Source organism: Heteronotia binoei, chromosome 5 (genome assembly GCF_032191835.1).
Source record: "Heteronotia binoei isolate CCM8104 ecotype False Entrance Well chromosome 5, APGP_CSIRO_Hbin_v1, whole genome shotgun sequence".
Taxonomy (NCBI): Eukaryota; Metazoa; Chordata; class Lepidosauria; order Squamata; family Gekkonidae; genus Heteronotia; species Heteronotia binoei.
Window position 1 is genome coordinate 68,890,959 of NC_083227.1, and position 17,114 is coordinate 68,908,072.

Genomic DNA, 17,114 nt, shown 5'->3' on the forward strand with positions numbered 1-17,114 from the left:
ATGTATTTACCTAAAAGCATAACTGAGAAAATCATAAAGCAGTGTAGTCTGTTTTTGAGTTTGAGAAGTTCTATGGATTTAAACTTAAAGATACATTCTACACATATGTATTATATCACTTTACATTCCAAAATGTAATAGAGGTTCTCAAGGAAAAAATATTAATTAATTATGTATCCAGTTAACTATGAATGTTAGAGGCATAACTTGTTGTAAAATTAGTTGTTGTTGTTGTTCAGTGTAAAAAAACACTTCCATCTTAATTACCAAATTTTTTTCTTCCATAATGGAGAATTAAAACAGATTAACTATTTTGTTTTAATGAAGCTTCTGTCTGTGGTCATAGCATATAATAGGCAAGTCAACAAGGAAGTTCAAAAGGTCATCATGACTTGGGCGCACAGCATCAGGATTCAGTATTTTACATTCCCCATTGATCCCACTTTTTTCACTGGTGAAAGAAGAAAAAAAATTTATATCCCGCTCTTCTCTGTGAATCAGAGTCTCAGAGTGGCTTACAATCTCCTTTATCTTCTTCCCCCACAACAAACACCCTGTGAGGTGGGTGGGGTTGAGAGGGCCGTCACAGAAGCTGCCCTTTCAAGGACAACTCTTGCAAGAGCTATAGCTAACTCAAGGCCATTCCAGCAGCTGGAAGTGGAGGAGTGGGGAATCAAACTCCATGATACATGACTGAGAGGTGACATGATCACCATCTTCAAGTACTCAAACGGCTGTCATATAGGGGATGGTATGGAATTGTTTTCTGTTGTTCTAAGACAGGGGTGGCCAATGGTAGCTCTCCAGATGTTTTTTGCCTACAACTCCCATCAGCCCCAGCCATTGGCCATGCTGGCTGGGGCTGATGGAAGTTGTAGACAAAAAACATCTGGAGAGTTACCATTGGCCACCCCTGCTCTAAGAGGCTGGACCAGAACCAACAGGTTGAAATTAAATCAAAAGAGCTTTTGGCTAAACATTAGGAAGAACTTTCTGACAGAGCAGTTCGTCAGTGGAACAGGCTTCCTTGGGAGGCAGTGTGCTTTCCTTCTTTGGAGGTTTTTAAACAGACTAGATAGCCATCTGTCAGCAGTGCTGGTTCTGTGAACTTAGGCAGATCATGAGAAGGATGACAGGAAGGCTTCGTTCTCATGGTCATTTTCTTACATGTCCAGGGAAATGCTGCTTGCCACTTTGGTGTCAAAAAGCAGTTTTTTACAAGGAATCCTTGAGGGTTTTGGGGTTTTTTTGCATCTTCTGGGCATGGAGCAAGTATCACTGGAGTGTGTGTGGGGAAAGGTATTTGTGAATTTCCTGCATTGTATAGGGGGTTGATTAGATGACCCTGGAGATCCCTTCTACCTCTATAATTCTTTGTTATGCAAAAATTAACATAATAACCGTGCCATTGTGGTATGGTTAATGAAGCAGTAGATTTGGACTGGGGAATCTTGGGGTCATGTCCTCTCCTCACTCAGGCCAGGAAGGACCTTAGTGACCTTGGCCACTCATTCTTTCTCAGCTTAATCAATTTCAAACAGTTAAAAGTGAGAAAAAATGGAATTACCGATTTGGCTCAGTCCAGTGGCTGTGAATTAAAGGTAGAACATCTGCTTTGCATGCAGAGGGTCCCAGGTTCAATTTCCCAGTTAAAAGGACCAGGCAATAGGAGATGTGAAAGACCTCTGCCTGAGACTCTGGTGAGCTGGTGCTAGTATGATACTGACCTTGATGAGTTGGTTGTTTGATTCAGCCTGAGGCAACTTCATGTGTTCAAGTGTTCCTTGGGAGGGAACGGAAGGGCTATCAATGTATTGATTAGAGACAAATGATGATTAACTGAAACAAAAGTTATTTTGGTGATTTGTTGTTGATTCCCAAACCACCAAATGGATACCTCAGTTCCATGTCTTGAAGATCAAGCAGCACATTTTGAATTTTGTTTTTCAGGTGGTCATAGGTGACAAGGTGGTCTTGAATCCTGTGAATGCAGGACAGCCTCTGCATGCCAGTACTCATCAACTAGTGGACAATCCTGGCTGCAACGAAGTAAGTTGTTGTACTTCCTTTTAAAAAAAAGCCAGCCAATATAAGGAACATTAGTGCAACAAACAGGTTTTTATATGCAACTGATAGGGATTCTTGAAAGAGTGGAAATGGAATGTTTAAAGTACTTGTTCCACTGGAGTATACAGTTAAGTCATCTCTTTATACAGAGGGTTTAAAAAAAAATTGTAGATCAGCAGCCTTTGGAAGATACAGCATTAACTTTAATCCTGTTTTATTCATAGAGAACAGCCTTATAATGTGCTTGCTGAAGATCACTCAGTAAGATGATTGTCTCATTGTGGCATGATTTTATATCTGCCGACTGAATTTTTCAGCCTCTCTTCATCAGGCTGGCGCAAGCAAAGGTCTTCCATCTCCCAACCATGGTTAAACTATTGGATTGGCCAATCGTTTTGGAATCTGTTGTCAGAGAAGAATGGGGTATAAATGCCGTTCAGCCCATCACCCTAGCTTTTCTGCTCTCATCTATAATATATGATTAGGAAGTCTTATAGAGTGCTTGATTAGTGCTGGGAAGGATCCTAGTTCAAATCCTATCTTTTTCACAAAATGTACTGGATTTCCTTGAGCCAGCCTATCATCCCCTCACAGAGGTATTATGAAGAAAACATGGAGAAATGAGAAATGCTTATGCCTCTCCGGTAGAAAACCACATACTGCTTTGAGCTTCCTGAAGGAAAGACAGGGTAGAAATGTAATGGATTACAGGTAGAATGTGAGCATTAACTGGGTGGGTGCTGATGTTAGTCTTGATCAGTTTTTACTGCAGCCTGCCATTGCCTTTCGAAGCTTGTTTCAGTCACAAAACAGTTTTTTCAAAGCTGTACAGGAAAACTTTATTTTATTTGTGTTTTTGCACGTTTTTGTTCTAACTGATGATGCTCATGTTGTAGGTGAACTCTGTGAATTGTACAACAAGCTGGAAAATTGTCCTCTTTATGAAATGGAGTGATAATAAAGATGATATCCTAAAAGGGGTAAGTTTGACAATGCATCTCATTCTCTAACCATTAAATTAAAAATTATTTATGGGGGCCCTGTTAACTGTCCTCGTTTTGCTTTCGCAGGGGGATGTAGTGCGGTTATTCCATGCAGAGCAGGAAAAGTTTCTGACTTGTGATGAACACAGAAAAAAACAGCATGTCTTTCTAAGAACTACTGGCAGACAATCAGCTACTTCTGCAACTAGCTCAAAAGCCCTGTGGGAAGTTGAGGTAAAGATGATGGTGGAGATTTGTTCAAAAGGGCTTTTCATGAGTGTCGCTTTTTAAACCTTTTTTTTAGAAAAAGACCTTTTCTCCCTAAAGCAGTGGTTTCTCCAGCACTGCACAAATGGTGTTTTTTCCTCATACCGGGAGCATTGATGTGATTATTAATGAGTTCAGAAGCCCTCTAGCACAACTTATTGACAGAAAAGAAAAGTCATTGATATTTTCAACCTACTGGCTGTCTTTGAGATAGAGAACATATTGGAGTAAGTTTTAATCCAACCTGGATAGGTTTGCACCCATATGAACAACCAAAGTTTGGGTCCCTCTCCCCCAACCCTGCACTTCCAATGCAGACCAGATGCTTCGGTTTTAAGTGGACATGACAGGCATAAAGCATGTCTAGTATTATATTCCATGGCAGTTGATAAAAAGGTTCATGTGAACAAGAGTGTTTTGGTCTGAGTAACTTCATTATGATAAAAGGAAATGGGAGTCTGCTTTGGTGCAGTTATCCAATTGCTGCCTGCAGCTTTCATTGCCTTAGAAAAAGTGAGATGCATTAGTGAACTTTCTTTGTTTGAGAAAGGCCAGGAAATACCTTTCAGCTTTTTTCACTGAACTTTATATGGAAATCATAATTCATAAGCTCCCTTTATTTAAGATATAGAGAGAGCTAGAATGCTTCAACTATCGCTTTTCATGCCAATGTTGGTTGTTTTATAATAAACCACTATAATTTAAGATATATACTCTTACTGAAAAAAAAAATAAAACATCTACATAAATTGATTTTTAAAAAATATTTCTCATAAATTCAGCAAAATGTTGGATTGGATTGTTAGTCAGAGTTTCTGCTCTGGGAAAGGAGGGCAAACAATGTCAGCATAAACATTCCAAGCTGTGTTGTTCAGTGATACAGTGAATGTTTAGTGACTATTCTTTCATTAAGTTTAATAGGAAGCTCTCAGTTTAATTTCTTCTTCCCAGGGTCATTAAAACTATAATTCCAGGACCCCTGCCAAGCTTAATACATTGCTTTCTGGTGGAGGGTTAATAGTACCTTTCTTCTTCACCTAAAAACAAAGTGAATGGAAGTGAATGGAACATAGCTAACCTGTTTAGACACATTCTGGATGGGGTATTCTGATTTGTTTAAGTGAATTTTTGTCTATGAAATCTCAAGCGACAGTAAATCTTTTGGTCTTTTAGGTGCCCCGAGGCTTGCTTTTTGTTTTTTAAACACAGGGTTGTTTAAGCTGACTGAATGTAGGTGGTTGTATGTAAGGTAGCTCAATTTTATTTTCATAAAGATTGCTGTGTCTGCCATTTCAGGCTCCCTTGGGGGAGAAACTGCAGGTCTCGTTGAGAAGCTGATAGGATTTAATGGTCCTTTGTACCTTTCTGCCTCATCTGAGCTGGCATGTTGAAACACCTTATACTGAATCAGAGCATTATACTGAATCAGACCAATTGCTATATACCCTGACTGGCAGCAAATCTCCAGAGTCTTGGACAGATGTCTACCCAGTGCTGGCTATCTGATATCCTCTTAACTGGAGAGGTCATGAACCTTTGCTACAACATAAATGAGAGGCTTTAACATGTGCCCCTCAGTTCCTCAAGAGATGACATGGGAACATTATTTAGGCTTGTATAAGAAGCCCCCCACCCCCACCCCGATACAACTTAAGCTGTTTGGAGCACATTTCTTGGAGAGGCTATTTACCCTGGGCTCATTGTGACCTGTATAAAGACAACAGCAATTACAACACCTCCATCTTTCATAACCCCTACAATAATTGAAAGACCAGTCAAGAACTATGTTCTGTCTGAAGCCATATTCCTTATTATTGTTTTCAACTCTTAAGGCCTCTAAGAATTGCTAGAACTCTGTTGTTGTTACTTTGTAGGTAGTCCAACATGATCCTTGCCGAGGTGGTGCAGGGTACTGGAATAGTCTTTTTCGATTCAAGCATCTTGCTACTGGACATTACCTGGCAGCAGAGGTATGTATCGTAAGGTGGGTGTTTGTGGACTTCTGGGGTATTAATATTCTGGAATAAAATTTCTTCTCACTGCATCCTTCCCCCACCTCTTATCTCTTTAATCCAATTGGTGCAGCCCTTCACCTTCTTGTTATTCATTTGAAGACTTATTCTTATGAACGGGGCTTTTTTTGTAGAAAAAGCCCAGCAGGAACTTATTTACATATTAGACCACCCCCACCCCTAGTGCCCAGCTAGCCAGAATTGTGTTCCTGTGCATTCCTGCTCAAAAAAAGCCCTGGTTATGAATGATTGGTGTTCCTTCAAAAGAAGCTTTATTCAAGGATTTTTATTCCTTCAAAAGAAGCTTGAAGCAACCCTAAACTTTTCAGAAATCAATTTCCAGCTGCGGGTGTTTAAAGAATCCAAGAAAATAAGTAATCTGAATGCTTTGCTCAGTTGTTTATATCTTGAGCTGACTGATACATTTGCACCTGTAAAACAAATTTACTAGTATTAACCAACTCTTCAAAGAGTAGAACTGGCTTTGTTTCAACATTTTTTTTTCTTTGGCTCTGTGATCTGAAAATGCTATAATATGATTCTGAGTGACAGCATTTTTAATGCTGCCTTAAAATGTATATACTGTAGAATACAGTAAATATTCACTGTACACTGTATTACCTAATTTGAGGTGGGAGGAGGGAGGCTAGATGTTTTTGACCTGCTTGTGATTCTCTTCCATCAGGTAAATCCTGACTATGTGGAAGATTACCAGGAGTGTCAGTCAGCAGTAAGTATAGGCAAGAGTACCCTCTTGCCTTAAACCAAGGGTGTTGATACAGGCCCTGGTTTGATTTTGACTGGCGATCATGTAGACAAATCAAGGCTTCATCATTGCCAAATGTCATCTTAGTCAATTAAAGGCTTAATATGGTGTTTTCCAATGATGGCTTTAAAGACTATAAAAACTAATGACTGGGTAGCAGTAATTTTAGATGACCTAAACTAATTTGTTGTTCTTTCACCTGTTATAATCAAAGTTTCTGTTATCCCCACATGTTAAGCCCTTGAATTACTCTAATCTTTTATGTCCATGTTACCTTTGTTTTTTTCTAGATTAAAACTGACTATTCACTCAGAAGACACATATATATGTTTTCTCAGTTCTCAGAACCATGAGTAGGCATCCCCTCTTTTCCCTTGCAACTGTATTGTGGCATATTAATATGCATTTATTTTGTTTGTTTCTAGCACTGCCAATGTGCATGGCACTTCCCAGAATACAAGAAAAATAGGCCTCTGCTCAAAGGCATATATAATTTAAATTTTACTTAAGTGGAGATAGCAAAGACTGTACTGATGTGCATTCATTCCTGTTACACATGGTAGACTTGAGTTTTGTAGGGAAGGAGCACCAGGGAAGGCATTCATTTAAGGGAGTAGGAGAATATTGTCTTTCGGCATCCCTCCTTCCCTTTTGCTGAACAAGTCATGTAACGAACTGTGCTTTTTGTACAATACTGGTGCTTTGGTATTCCTCTTGCACTTTTGATTGCGATATTTGTGGTGGGGCTCCACTGGAGAGGCATAATATATTTTGCAGATGATGTTAATGTTTGTGTATTATTAGGGCATGAGGGCTGCATGGGACAAGTAATGGAAGCTTCTAACGAAGTACATTAAATTTTCAAGGCACATTTCTGCCCCTTTTGCAGACCACTAATGGGCAGTTTGGGATTGCAGAGTAAGAATCACCACCCCTTCTGGTGACAGGAATAGCTTTCCTTTGGATTATGTCTGAAACTTGACACTGTTTTTATCTGATACTGAGTCAGCAGTGAATTCCACTTGCTTGGTGTTATATTTTTTAAAAAAGCACTCTGAAATTCACTTATCAAATAATTATCTTGTTTTTACTTTACTTTGTCACAGCTCATAAGGCAAAGCTTGTGAATAGCAATTGTTGCTACCTTTGAGAAACTGCAGTGTCCTAAAGAGAGCAGCTGAAACTCTCAGCATGTTTTTCTTTCCCATTGACTGATCTTATATAATTTTGTCAAACTCCTGTTCGACTGAATTTGTAGGTTGAATCTCAGAACAGACAAATTAATGCAACTACTTCATTCTTTCATGTGCATGTGCTCTCATCCACACCCTAATAACAGTTGTATCACAGTTTCTTTTTATGAATTAGACATTTGGGTGTGCACTGAATGTGTTACAGGCTATAGGAGATGGAAGTTGAGTGTGTTCAAATGTTCCTTTTTATAAGGACATGGATTCTTCAATATAAACTTAAGAAAATAAATAAAACATGTGGGCACATGATGAGTTAGTGTTATCAAGTGGTGTGCTAAGCCAAGAAATAGACACTCTAAATCAGGGGTGCCAAACTCATTTGTTATGAGAGCCAGATCTGACATAAATGAGACCTTGTTGGGCTGGGCTGGATGTGTCATAAAATGTAATGTCAGGAAGCAGAGACATAAACTTCATAAAGGACACAGACACACACAATTAAAGTTTCTTTTAAAACTTAAAATAAAACATTAGCACTCTTGCAATATTTTGTTTATTTAACAGTTTCTATTAACTAACACCTCTTGCTCTGAATTATTGCATCAAAATCTGGAGACAATGAGCGATTTCCCACACAGCTTACCGAGGAGCGAAGTCCCTCCTCACCGCGCAGCGTCTGCTCAGATTTCCCACCAACTGCTCTGCGGATTCAGGAAGTGCCGCACCTTTTGCATCTCAAACCCTAGTTTACGTTAGCAACGCAAAAGGTGCAGCACTTCCTGAATCCGCGGAGCAGTTGGTGGGAAATCCAAGCAGACGCTGTGCGGTGAGGAGGGACTTCGCTTCTCGGTAAGCTGTGTGGGAAATCGCCCAGAGTCTGTGCTGTGGCAATCTTGTATGCTGTACAGGTTTTGTTCTGGTCTGTGTTTGCAAGTTGCAAACCTGTTTTGATTTATTGACGTTCATTACAGAAATCTCATGGTCAATGCTTTGAGCCTAAGACCCAGGGGAAAACATGAAATGACTGGGCATTGTGAGCTTTTGTACATAAGTTGCTTCATATGCTGGTCAGCCAATAGAGAAAATAGAGACTTGCTCTGTAGCTCCTGTGTGATTGAGCAAGCCTGGCAAAGCAAGTTGTGATACAGAAGGAAGCAAGAAAGAGAAAAGGAAGCAAATGACAGTGAATTGCTCGTAAGCCTGATGAGAGCCCTCCAGGGGCCTGATCTGGCCCTTGTGCCTGCATATTTGACACTCCAGCTTTAGATGGTTGAATATTTTTCCCACCATGGGCTCCACCATTTCCAGGAATTTCACATTGCTATTCCTGCATCCTTTTTCAATTTCTTAAGAAATTGTGGTCCTCTATATGACCACATTCACAGCGATACCACCCATCCATACAATTCATGTGCAAATTTCAAGACACACAAAGATGGCATAAAAATGATAGTCAGTAAAGACTTGCCACTGATGTTGGATTATACATGCTTTCTATGTAATGGCAGTTTCCCTCTACAGTTGAGATGTTCACAGGACAGTTTTATAGGGGAAGCTTGTACATTTGCACCTTCTGTCACATTGCACTTCCTAGTGCATATGTTAATGCCCCCATGTTGCTTTCAAATATCTTGCTTTTTTCCTTTCTGGATTTTACATAAAGAAGAAACTCCCCAGTAAGGAGCCTACATCAGGAGCATTTTTGTCTCTCAAACAGAAAAAAGATCCTGGTGCTGTGGAAGGAGGAAACAAACACTCCTCTTTTGGGGGAGCAGTTTATACATAAATCTAAAGGGATATAGTAAATACCTTAAAGGTGCTGCTGGACTCTAACTTTATTCTATAGCATTTCAAGGGACAGGCACTGAACCCTAAGGTTTTTCAGTTTGAGAAATGGTCCATCTTTCACAGGAATGTTCAGTCTGACTTGCTGGCTGTTGTAGCATACGTCAGCATAGTTTTTCAAAGTCTCATGCAAAAAAGAAATCTCTGTCAAAAACCTTTTCTACCTGTTCTGCTGTGGTCAGTATGTTGTTTAAGTGCTCCAGTTGTTGGCTGACTAAGTTTCTTCCCTAAACTAAAACAAGAATGTGAGACATAGGCTAGTAATAATAATACTTTTTTTTAGTAGCAACTTGCCATTTTGCTGGATTGACAGCTGTGTTGCTGGGGCTGGTACATAGCAATTGGATAACTCAAATAGAAGTTTGCAGAGTGGAATGAGTATAAGGTGTGGGCAGGAATTAGTTGCTGTCTATCACAGACTGTATTACATGGAAGGCTCAGTAGTGCCTGTAATGGCTTATGTGTTATGTCCAATAGAATCCTTGCCAGTTTTTGTAATGAAAAAAAGATGTAGACTGAATATGGGAAAGGTTAACAGTATAAAGTTTTGCAGTTTAACTGTATGGAAACCAAAATATTCATGCAGCTTTGAGTGAAGATGTGCAGAATGTTATCTAACAAAAAAGCATTTATTGCAACAACACAAAAACAAAGGCTCTTTATTAGACAATCTTTCCTTTTCTCTCCTTTGACCACCAGGTGGCATAATTAGACCAAAAACAGGCTAAATATTAGCCAAAGCTAGTATCTCAGGTGTATGCATTTATTTACATATTTTTTTTCTAATCCGAAGATTGGGCTTATGTGAACAATAGTTTAATGAGGAAATAATGTGCTAAAATGGGGCCTGAAAGAGCTGTTGAGTCCACTCATTAAAGAACAAGCATGTTGGGTGTGGGGTTGTATCACATACTGCTAACATTTCCCTTCCCCATTCTACTTCAGATGTTGTTCAGTCTTCTCTTGCTTGTTTTTTTGATGCATTTCTCTGTCATTACACTATACTTTGCCATATACTGTGCAGGACAGGCTGGCCAGTATCTGTGTATCTGATATGCTTCCTTTCTTGGTATTTGACTACTCCATTTGTACTTCAGAGAAGGCCATAGTACTACAGCTAGACCAAGCACCTGCAGTTGCTTCAGATGCTGACCTTTTGTAAAGACTGATCTCTGAGCTTTTGTTTCATTCAGACTGTTGCCAAATGTATGTTTTCTTTACTGTGGTTTCTTCAATAATTCTATTTGTTTCTGTGGTGGACAGAATAGGATAGATTTGTCACATTGTCCATAAAAGATTATTTATTTTTTTCTCTTTTTTAAATTAAACTTTAAAAAACCAACGATATACAGCAAGTGCAGTCAAATATTCACAAAATCGTAACCCTTTAAATTCCCCCTCCCCCCAGACAAAAACCTATAATAACACATCTATACCATTATGCTAGGATCAGATTAAAACAGGCAACGTTCAAGAAGTAGATGAAGGAGTTGCAGGGAATTCAGGATTACCTTTGAGAATATATGTGTAGGGTTCACTGGAGTGTCTTATTTTCTCATGTATGTATCTGTAGGAATTAGGCATGGGCACAAACCAGATCACAAATTTTGTGGTTGAGGCAACCGGGCATCCAGAAAGATCCTAGCCCCCCCCCCCCATGCTGCTAACACAACTAATACTTTTTAAGTATCATATGTATTGTATGTAGCCCAGTCCACAAAGTTGAAGATAAATTGAGTCCAGCTGAAAACCTTGTGTATTAATGATGTTATTGTTTTTACTAAATTGAATTGTTAATTATATTTATTGATATTATGTGTTTATTTTATGTTGTGATCCACCCTGAGCCCATTCACAGGGAGGGTGGAATATAAATTTGAATAATAAATAATAAATAAAACTGAAGTCTGTGACAAGTTTTGGCCAGTTATGGTTCATTGCAGGTTAACCAATACAAACTTGCCATGAATGTTCAAGCTGTTCAAGGCAGTTTGTAAATGGATAAATTTTCCAGACAGTCTTGTCTCCACTCATCTAAATGTTTGCCAAACTTCAAAACAACAGGGAGTGTGGAGCTTGGAGGGCATGTAGAAGAGTGTTTGAGGGAGGTCCCCTGTAACTTTTATGTCTCTATTTTGTGCAGAATCCATTCTATACACTCTTGAACCTCCTGAACCTGGATCTGTCAAAATGACCAACTGTATATAGAATCAGGCCTGTAGCTATGGGGGGGGCCTGGGGGGAAGGCCACTCTGTGTAACCCCCCCTTCCCTCTGTAGGGCCCCTCCATTCCCAGGTTATTGCCCCCCCCACGCGAGAGAGAGCACAAGAGAAAGCAAGAGTGAGAGAGCACGAGAGAGTGACAGTGTGTGTGTGTGAGAGAGTGGGAGAGTGAGACGAGGCAGCAACAGCAAAAGCAAGAGAGAAAGCAGGAGAGAAAGAGCAAGAGTGAGAGAGAATGAGAGAGAGTGACAGCAAGAGTGACAGAGAATGCGAGAGAGAGTGACAGTAAGAGAGAGAGAGCATGAGGCAGGGACAGCAAGAACGACAGAGCACAAGAGAGACAGCAAAAGCGAGAGAAAGAGCAAGAGAGAGAGAGCGACAAGAAGTGAGAGCACGCGCAAGAGAGAGAGCTGGGGCCGGGCTGCCGGAAGAAGCAACCAAGGGAATGGGGCTTTCCCTTGTACCTAACTGTGATGCTAGAAAAAGACACCAAGCCCCTCGCCTCCCCCACCCAAAATTTTATCCCCTGCCCCCCCACACCCAAAATTTTCTGGCTATGGGGCTGTATAGAATGAATCCTGTTCAAGCTAAAGACACCAAAATCATCTGGGATCTCCAGTTGACTTCTCTACCTGCCCTCCAATGACAGGCAGTCATTTCCCTAGACAGCACTTTCCTGGTGGCATCTTCTTTGGGGGCCATAACTCTGATCTCATAAATCTAATGCTTACCAAACTTGGAGGACGGGTAGAGGAGAGTTAGCTGGGGATCTCCTGCCAGTTTGGTGTCTCTAGCACATGGGGTGGGGACACTTTACAGAGTCTAAAAGTTTGTGATAATTCATAGTTTGCAAACCATGTATGATGTGAACCATGAACCACACCACATTTTCCCCGTTCATGCCCATCCCTAATAGGAATTGCTTCAGTGTTCATTGTATGGTTGGAAAAAAGATCTTTGGTATGTAATATTACTTGATGTAATCTAGGTTTCTGTAGTTACTTACCTCCTGAATTTTGTGCAGTATTTGTTTTATTTAAAACATTTCTATCCTGTTGTATCTCTTCGGATTCAAGATGGATATCTAGCGATGTTTGGATACTATCTTGAAGAAATTATATCTGTTTTCATCTGTCTCCTACTTATCCCTTCTAAGAGTCTTCAGTTTCCTGATTGGCTCTCTGCTGTGTAATCTGCAGATATCATAATCACTTTGTAAATGCTTTTCATCTAAAACTGCTCCCTGTCTGTTTTAATTATTCAAAAGCCATGTACTTTCAAATAAAGATATTTAACCAGAACCACATAAAGTCAACTGCCTAGCTTTCACCATTTTGGAGATGTAATATTTGCCATATTAAATGTTTTTGGGGTTTTTTGGAAGATGTTGTTGCCCTGAATGAGAAATAAACTTGATAGATGTTGTTCTGTCTTCTTAAAAAATATTTTGTCAAAGTCCTTTCCTTGAGACTGGGGAGCTCTTGAAAGGTCTAAATCATGTCAGGATTTCTCAGTGACTCTATGTGAAAATTTAATCAATCTTTCTATCTATACCTGTTTAACCCTTAAAGATTCTGATGTATTGTGCTTCTACCTACAATTGTAATTGGCCCTGAGTGATATGGCTGGATTTCTTTGTAACACTTTGTGATTCATTCTGGTCAAGCCACTCTTCTGATTTGTTAAATTTGATTTGGTATGTTATTCACAGATGGATCCTGACCAAGATGCAGCGAGAAGGGGACCACATAATGCTCCAGAGAAAATGGCATATTCTCTGGTTTCTGTTCCAGAAGGGAATGATATATCTTCCATCTTTGAACTTGATCCCACTACTTTGCGAGGAGGAGACAGCCTTGTTCCAAGGTATGGTGTTGTGAGTGGTCTGTTGACTTAGCATGTCATTATGAGCACAAATAAAGCCAAATCCATATGTTAGGCAATGCTAAGGTAGGCATTAACTTTAAATGTATGCTTGTGGTGTTATGCACTGGTGAAGACTGAATAGGAAAGAGGTGCTGAGAACTATTAAGAAAAGGATTGTGGAGGGGAGGGGGAATGGTCAGTACTGTAATGCCCTTGTGTGGTATGGCCACGTTTGGAATACTATGTATACTGGCCACCAAATCTAAAAAAAAAAAGAGTACTGTAGTTCTGGAAGAGATACAAAAAAGGGCAACCAAAATGCTGAAGGGATTGAAGCACCCAAATTGTTAGAAAAAGAATTCTGGGCTTTTTGTTTAGAGGAAAAATTGGAGACATGATATGGATTTATGTAGTTATGCATGGGGTATAGAAAGTGGTGGTATAACTACTATTGTAACTCATGGGCAAGCTAATAAAGTAATGGTCAGTAGATTTCAGGACTGGTAAGAAAATACTACTAAAAAAAAACATAATTCACATGAGGAATTCACTGCCAGAGGATGTGGTGATTAACATAGATTGTTTTAAGGGGTTAGAAACATTCATGAAGGTTAGGTCAATCAGTGACTGTTGACCATGGGGTCTAAGTGGAATTTCTGTCTATGAATGGTGGCCCCCTTGAATGCCTTTCCTGGGAAGGTCTCCATATCCTGCTTATAAGCTTTCTTGGAGTGCTTGGTTAACCTTTGATTTTAAAAGGATGCTAAGCTGGTCAGTCCTTTGTCTTGGCTTACTTCAGTAAATGAAGGAACATACAGTAAGGTTACATCCCCTGATTTCAAATGGTACCCTCCGCATTCTCCTCTCTGAGGCTTTCAACACTGTTTCAGCACTCACAGAGCTCCCCCTTAGTATCAAATATAAAGCAGCCTAGGTCAAAATGTGGGTGATATTCCTTATGAAAAGTTTGCAGTAAACTATTCCCTCTCCCCCCCAAAAAAAATTCCTGAGTGTAACAGTACTTAATAATATTTTATGGACTTAATAATACTTTCCCAAAATCACTGCATCTGTGGCTGAGTTCCTAGAGAATATAAAATATAGATCTATTCTGCCTACCTGCTCTACTTTTTTAATTTCATTGGGTTCGGGTTGGTGGTGACCCTTTTTTACATTGTTAGGTGTCTAGTTCTTGGACTGTTTATCGCTGTTTTGTTGTATTACTTTGCCATTAAAGGTTTGTTTGAAAGAAAAGAATACTTTACATAAAAGTATTTCTAGGAAAAGCACAGATAATTGGTAACAATCTGTTGATACATAGAAGGAAGGCAGAACAGTTTGGAGCAGAAATCAAAAGATAAATTAGTAGTTATTCTTTATAGAATTCTCCTTGAAATGGATTTAAATGCTTCTCCTGGTATAAAATGTCACACAGATTTTTCTTAGATATTTGTTTCTAAAGCCATATTATACTTCTGATACCTATATCATTCCTGGCGAAATTCAAAGTGGCCATAAATGTAAAGAAGTTAATTCAAGAGACGGTGCTATATCTTAATTTTTTATTACTGAGTTGCCAAATATTATTAAAGCCAAATTTAGTTTTCCTCAGTTTTTCTTCCATATTATCTCATTGCAGTTGTTCATGTTACCTGACACAGATTGGCTTTTTAATTTTTATTATTGATGTGTGCTACTTCAGAACTTGGTGGAAAGTGGCATGTAAATCACTAAATAAAAAAAATCTTTAAAAAATAAAAAAGATAAATTGGTAGCTAATCCTACAATGATCTTTTCTTTCCTGGGAATGGGTCCAAGAATGGAGCATCTTGACACAGTATGAATGAGCCTTTCCTTCAAGTCATATCATGTAGACTGGAGAGCTCCACTCACCTATCAACAAGGCTGAAGGAAGATGAGCCATTAGCTAAACACCTTTTTATCATGGCTGGTCACAGACCTTACCAAAATTGTACTGTGCTAGTTTTTGATTTATTTCAGCTATTTTTGCAGCAAGAACCATCTTAAACTGAATATATTTGATTCTTTTTATTAGGAACTCTTATGTCAGACTTAGACATCTGTGTACAAATACCTGGGTTCATAGCACCAATATCCCCATTGATAAAGAAGAAGAAAAACCTGTCATGCTTAAAGTAAGTCCTGTGGTGAAGCTAATGCATCACGCATCACCTCCTGTTACCAGTGGAACTGTTTTGAGGGAGGTGGGAAAAGAAAGATATCTTATGTTCCCAGTTCTGATTTGGGATTTCTTTCCTTAAGCACAATCCAAGTAATTAAAATGGAGTGGTGCATAAACACAAAGACTTTTTAATCTTTGATTAAAAAAAGAAAAAATAATAATCTTTTCAGAAAGCTCTAGACATAAGAGCACTTCTGACAAAGGTTTTTATGAATGTTGAGTGTGCTGACATTTGCAAGTCAGGCTGTTATTGATTCCATGTGCACTGCAGTTTATTAGACTGTTTGTCTGCTGGCAAGATCAGCACAAGTGGTATGGTCTCCCCAACATGTGCTGTGCTAAATTTCTGTGGTGGCTGCTATCTCTTTTTAGTGCTACAGTCTGACAATTGAGTCATAACTGTGAATCTTACCAGCAGCATTCACATCAATAAATCCATAATTGCCATATTTAAGGCACTTGCATTGGCTTTGCTTTGAGAATTAAGAAATGCTGAACTGCCTATTTCAGCACTGGTAAAAATATTGCCCATCAGACTCTCTCTTCATGTTTCTAAAATTTGAACATCGCTTCCGCATCTTGATTATGCAGTGGTCTTATCACTTTCCCCTCCAGTTTTTACTAAAGTATAACTAAAATTGCCTTGGTTTTTAGATTGGTACCTCTCCAGTGAAGGAGGATAAGGAAGCTTTTGCTATAGTACCAGTTTCTCCTGCTGAAGTTCGGGACTTGGATTTTGCAAACGATGCAAGCAAAGTATTGGGTTCCATTGCTGGCAAACTAGAAAAAGGAACAATAACCCAGAATGAAAGGAGGTGAGAGGATTCCAATGAAAGCCTTTTTTTACAGAATAAGGCACCTCCAAACTACAAGGATAACTAGCTGAACCTAAGAAGATAGGAAGAAATTTTTCAAAAATTTCTACTAAACTTAGAATTTGCATTTCTTACAGTATACCAAATCCAGTGCTTTTGGGGTTGGTTTTAAATCTGTACATTAATTTCAACTCTATGTAGTTTGATACATTATTAAAGGGTTTTCAGTATTAACTTTTTTTGCTACAAATGAGTACATTTTGGCCTAACATGGTTAATAAATCTTTCTAGATCTGTTACCAAGTTGCTTGAAGATCTGGTGTATTTTGTTACTGGTGGAACTAATTCTGGACAAGATGTGCTTGAAGTGATGTTTGCAAAGCCAAATCGAGAGCGGCAAAAGCTAATGAGAGAGCAAAATATTCTGAAACAGGTACTTTGAATAAGAGAGCTTCTAGTGAAGTAGATGTTGACTAAGAATGGTTGATGTGAGCAGGACTCTGTCTTAGCCAAAATTGTGTCTGGACCGGTGTTCCCTCTAAGCTGAGTTAGTGTGAGCTAGCTCAGTTTTTTAGCCTCTGGCTCACACATTTTTGTCTTAACTCAGGAAAAATGGCCCAGAGCATACTAATTTATGCAGTAGCTCACAACTTTAATGCCAGTAGCTCACGAAGTAGGTGTTTTGCTCACATGACCCTTGCAGCTTAGAGGGAACATTGGTCTAGACCCCAAGATTTCCTATTAGATCAATTTTTAAAGCACATTCAATATAACTTGGTCTCTTTGTGCATGCAAGGAATGTGGAATCTGCTGCCCTTTTTATTACCATCAAGTCAGCCGATTTATGGTGGCCCTGTAGGGTTTCCCAGAGATG

The 17,114-nt window shown here is 39.2% G+C and overlaps 1 protein-coding gene across 6 annotated transcripts in view; it reads left to right on the forward strand.

The window, feature by feature from the left end:
• The window catches only part of ITPR1 (inositol 1,4,5-trisphosphate receptor type 1), a 353,195-nt gene that overhangs the window by 149,716 nt on the left and 186,365 nt on the right, over positions 1-17,114 (forward strand). For 4 of the 6 annotated variants that reach the window (XM_060239586.1, XM_060239587.1, XM_060239589.1 and 1 more), the window contains exons 7-15: positions 1,951-2,049; positions 2,964-3,047; positions 3,138-3,284; positions 5,192-5,287; positions 6,015-6,059; positions 13,068-13,222; positions 15,279-15,378; positions 16,080-16,240; positions 16,532-16,673. In XM_060239586.1, coding sequence (XP_060095569.1) covers positions 1,951-2,049; positions 2,964-3,047; positions 3,138-3,284; positions 5,192-5,287; positions 6,015-6,059; positions 13,068-13,222; positions 15,279-15,378; positions 16,080-16,240; positions 16,532-16,673 — 1,029 coding nt within the window. The remainder of the gene's footprint in view (positions 1-1,950; positions 2,050-2,963; positions 3,048-3,137; positions 3,285-5,191; positions 5,288-6,014; positions 6,060-13,067; positions 13,223-15,278; positions 15,379-16,079; positions 16,241-16,531; positions 16,674-17,114) is intronic. The other 2 variants (XM_060239588.1, XM_060239591.1) reach the window with 1 other exon arrangement.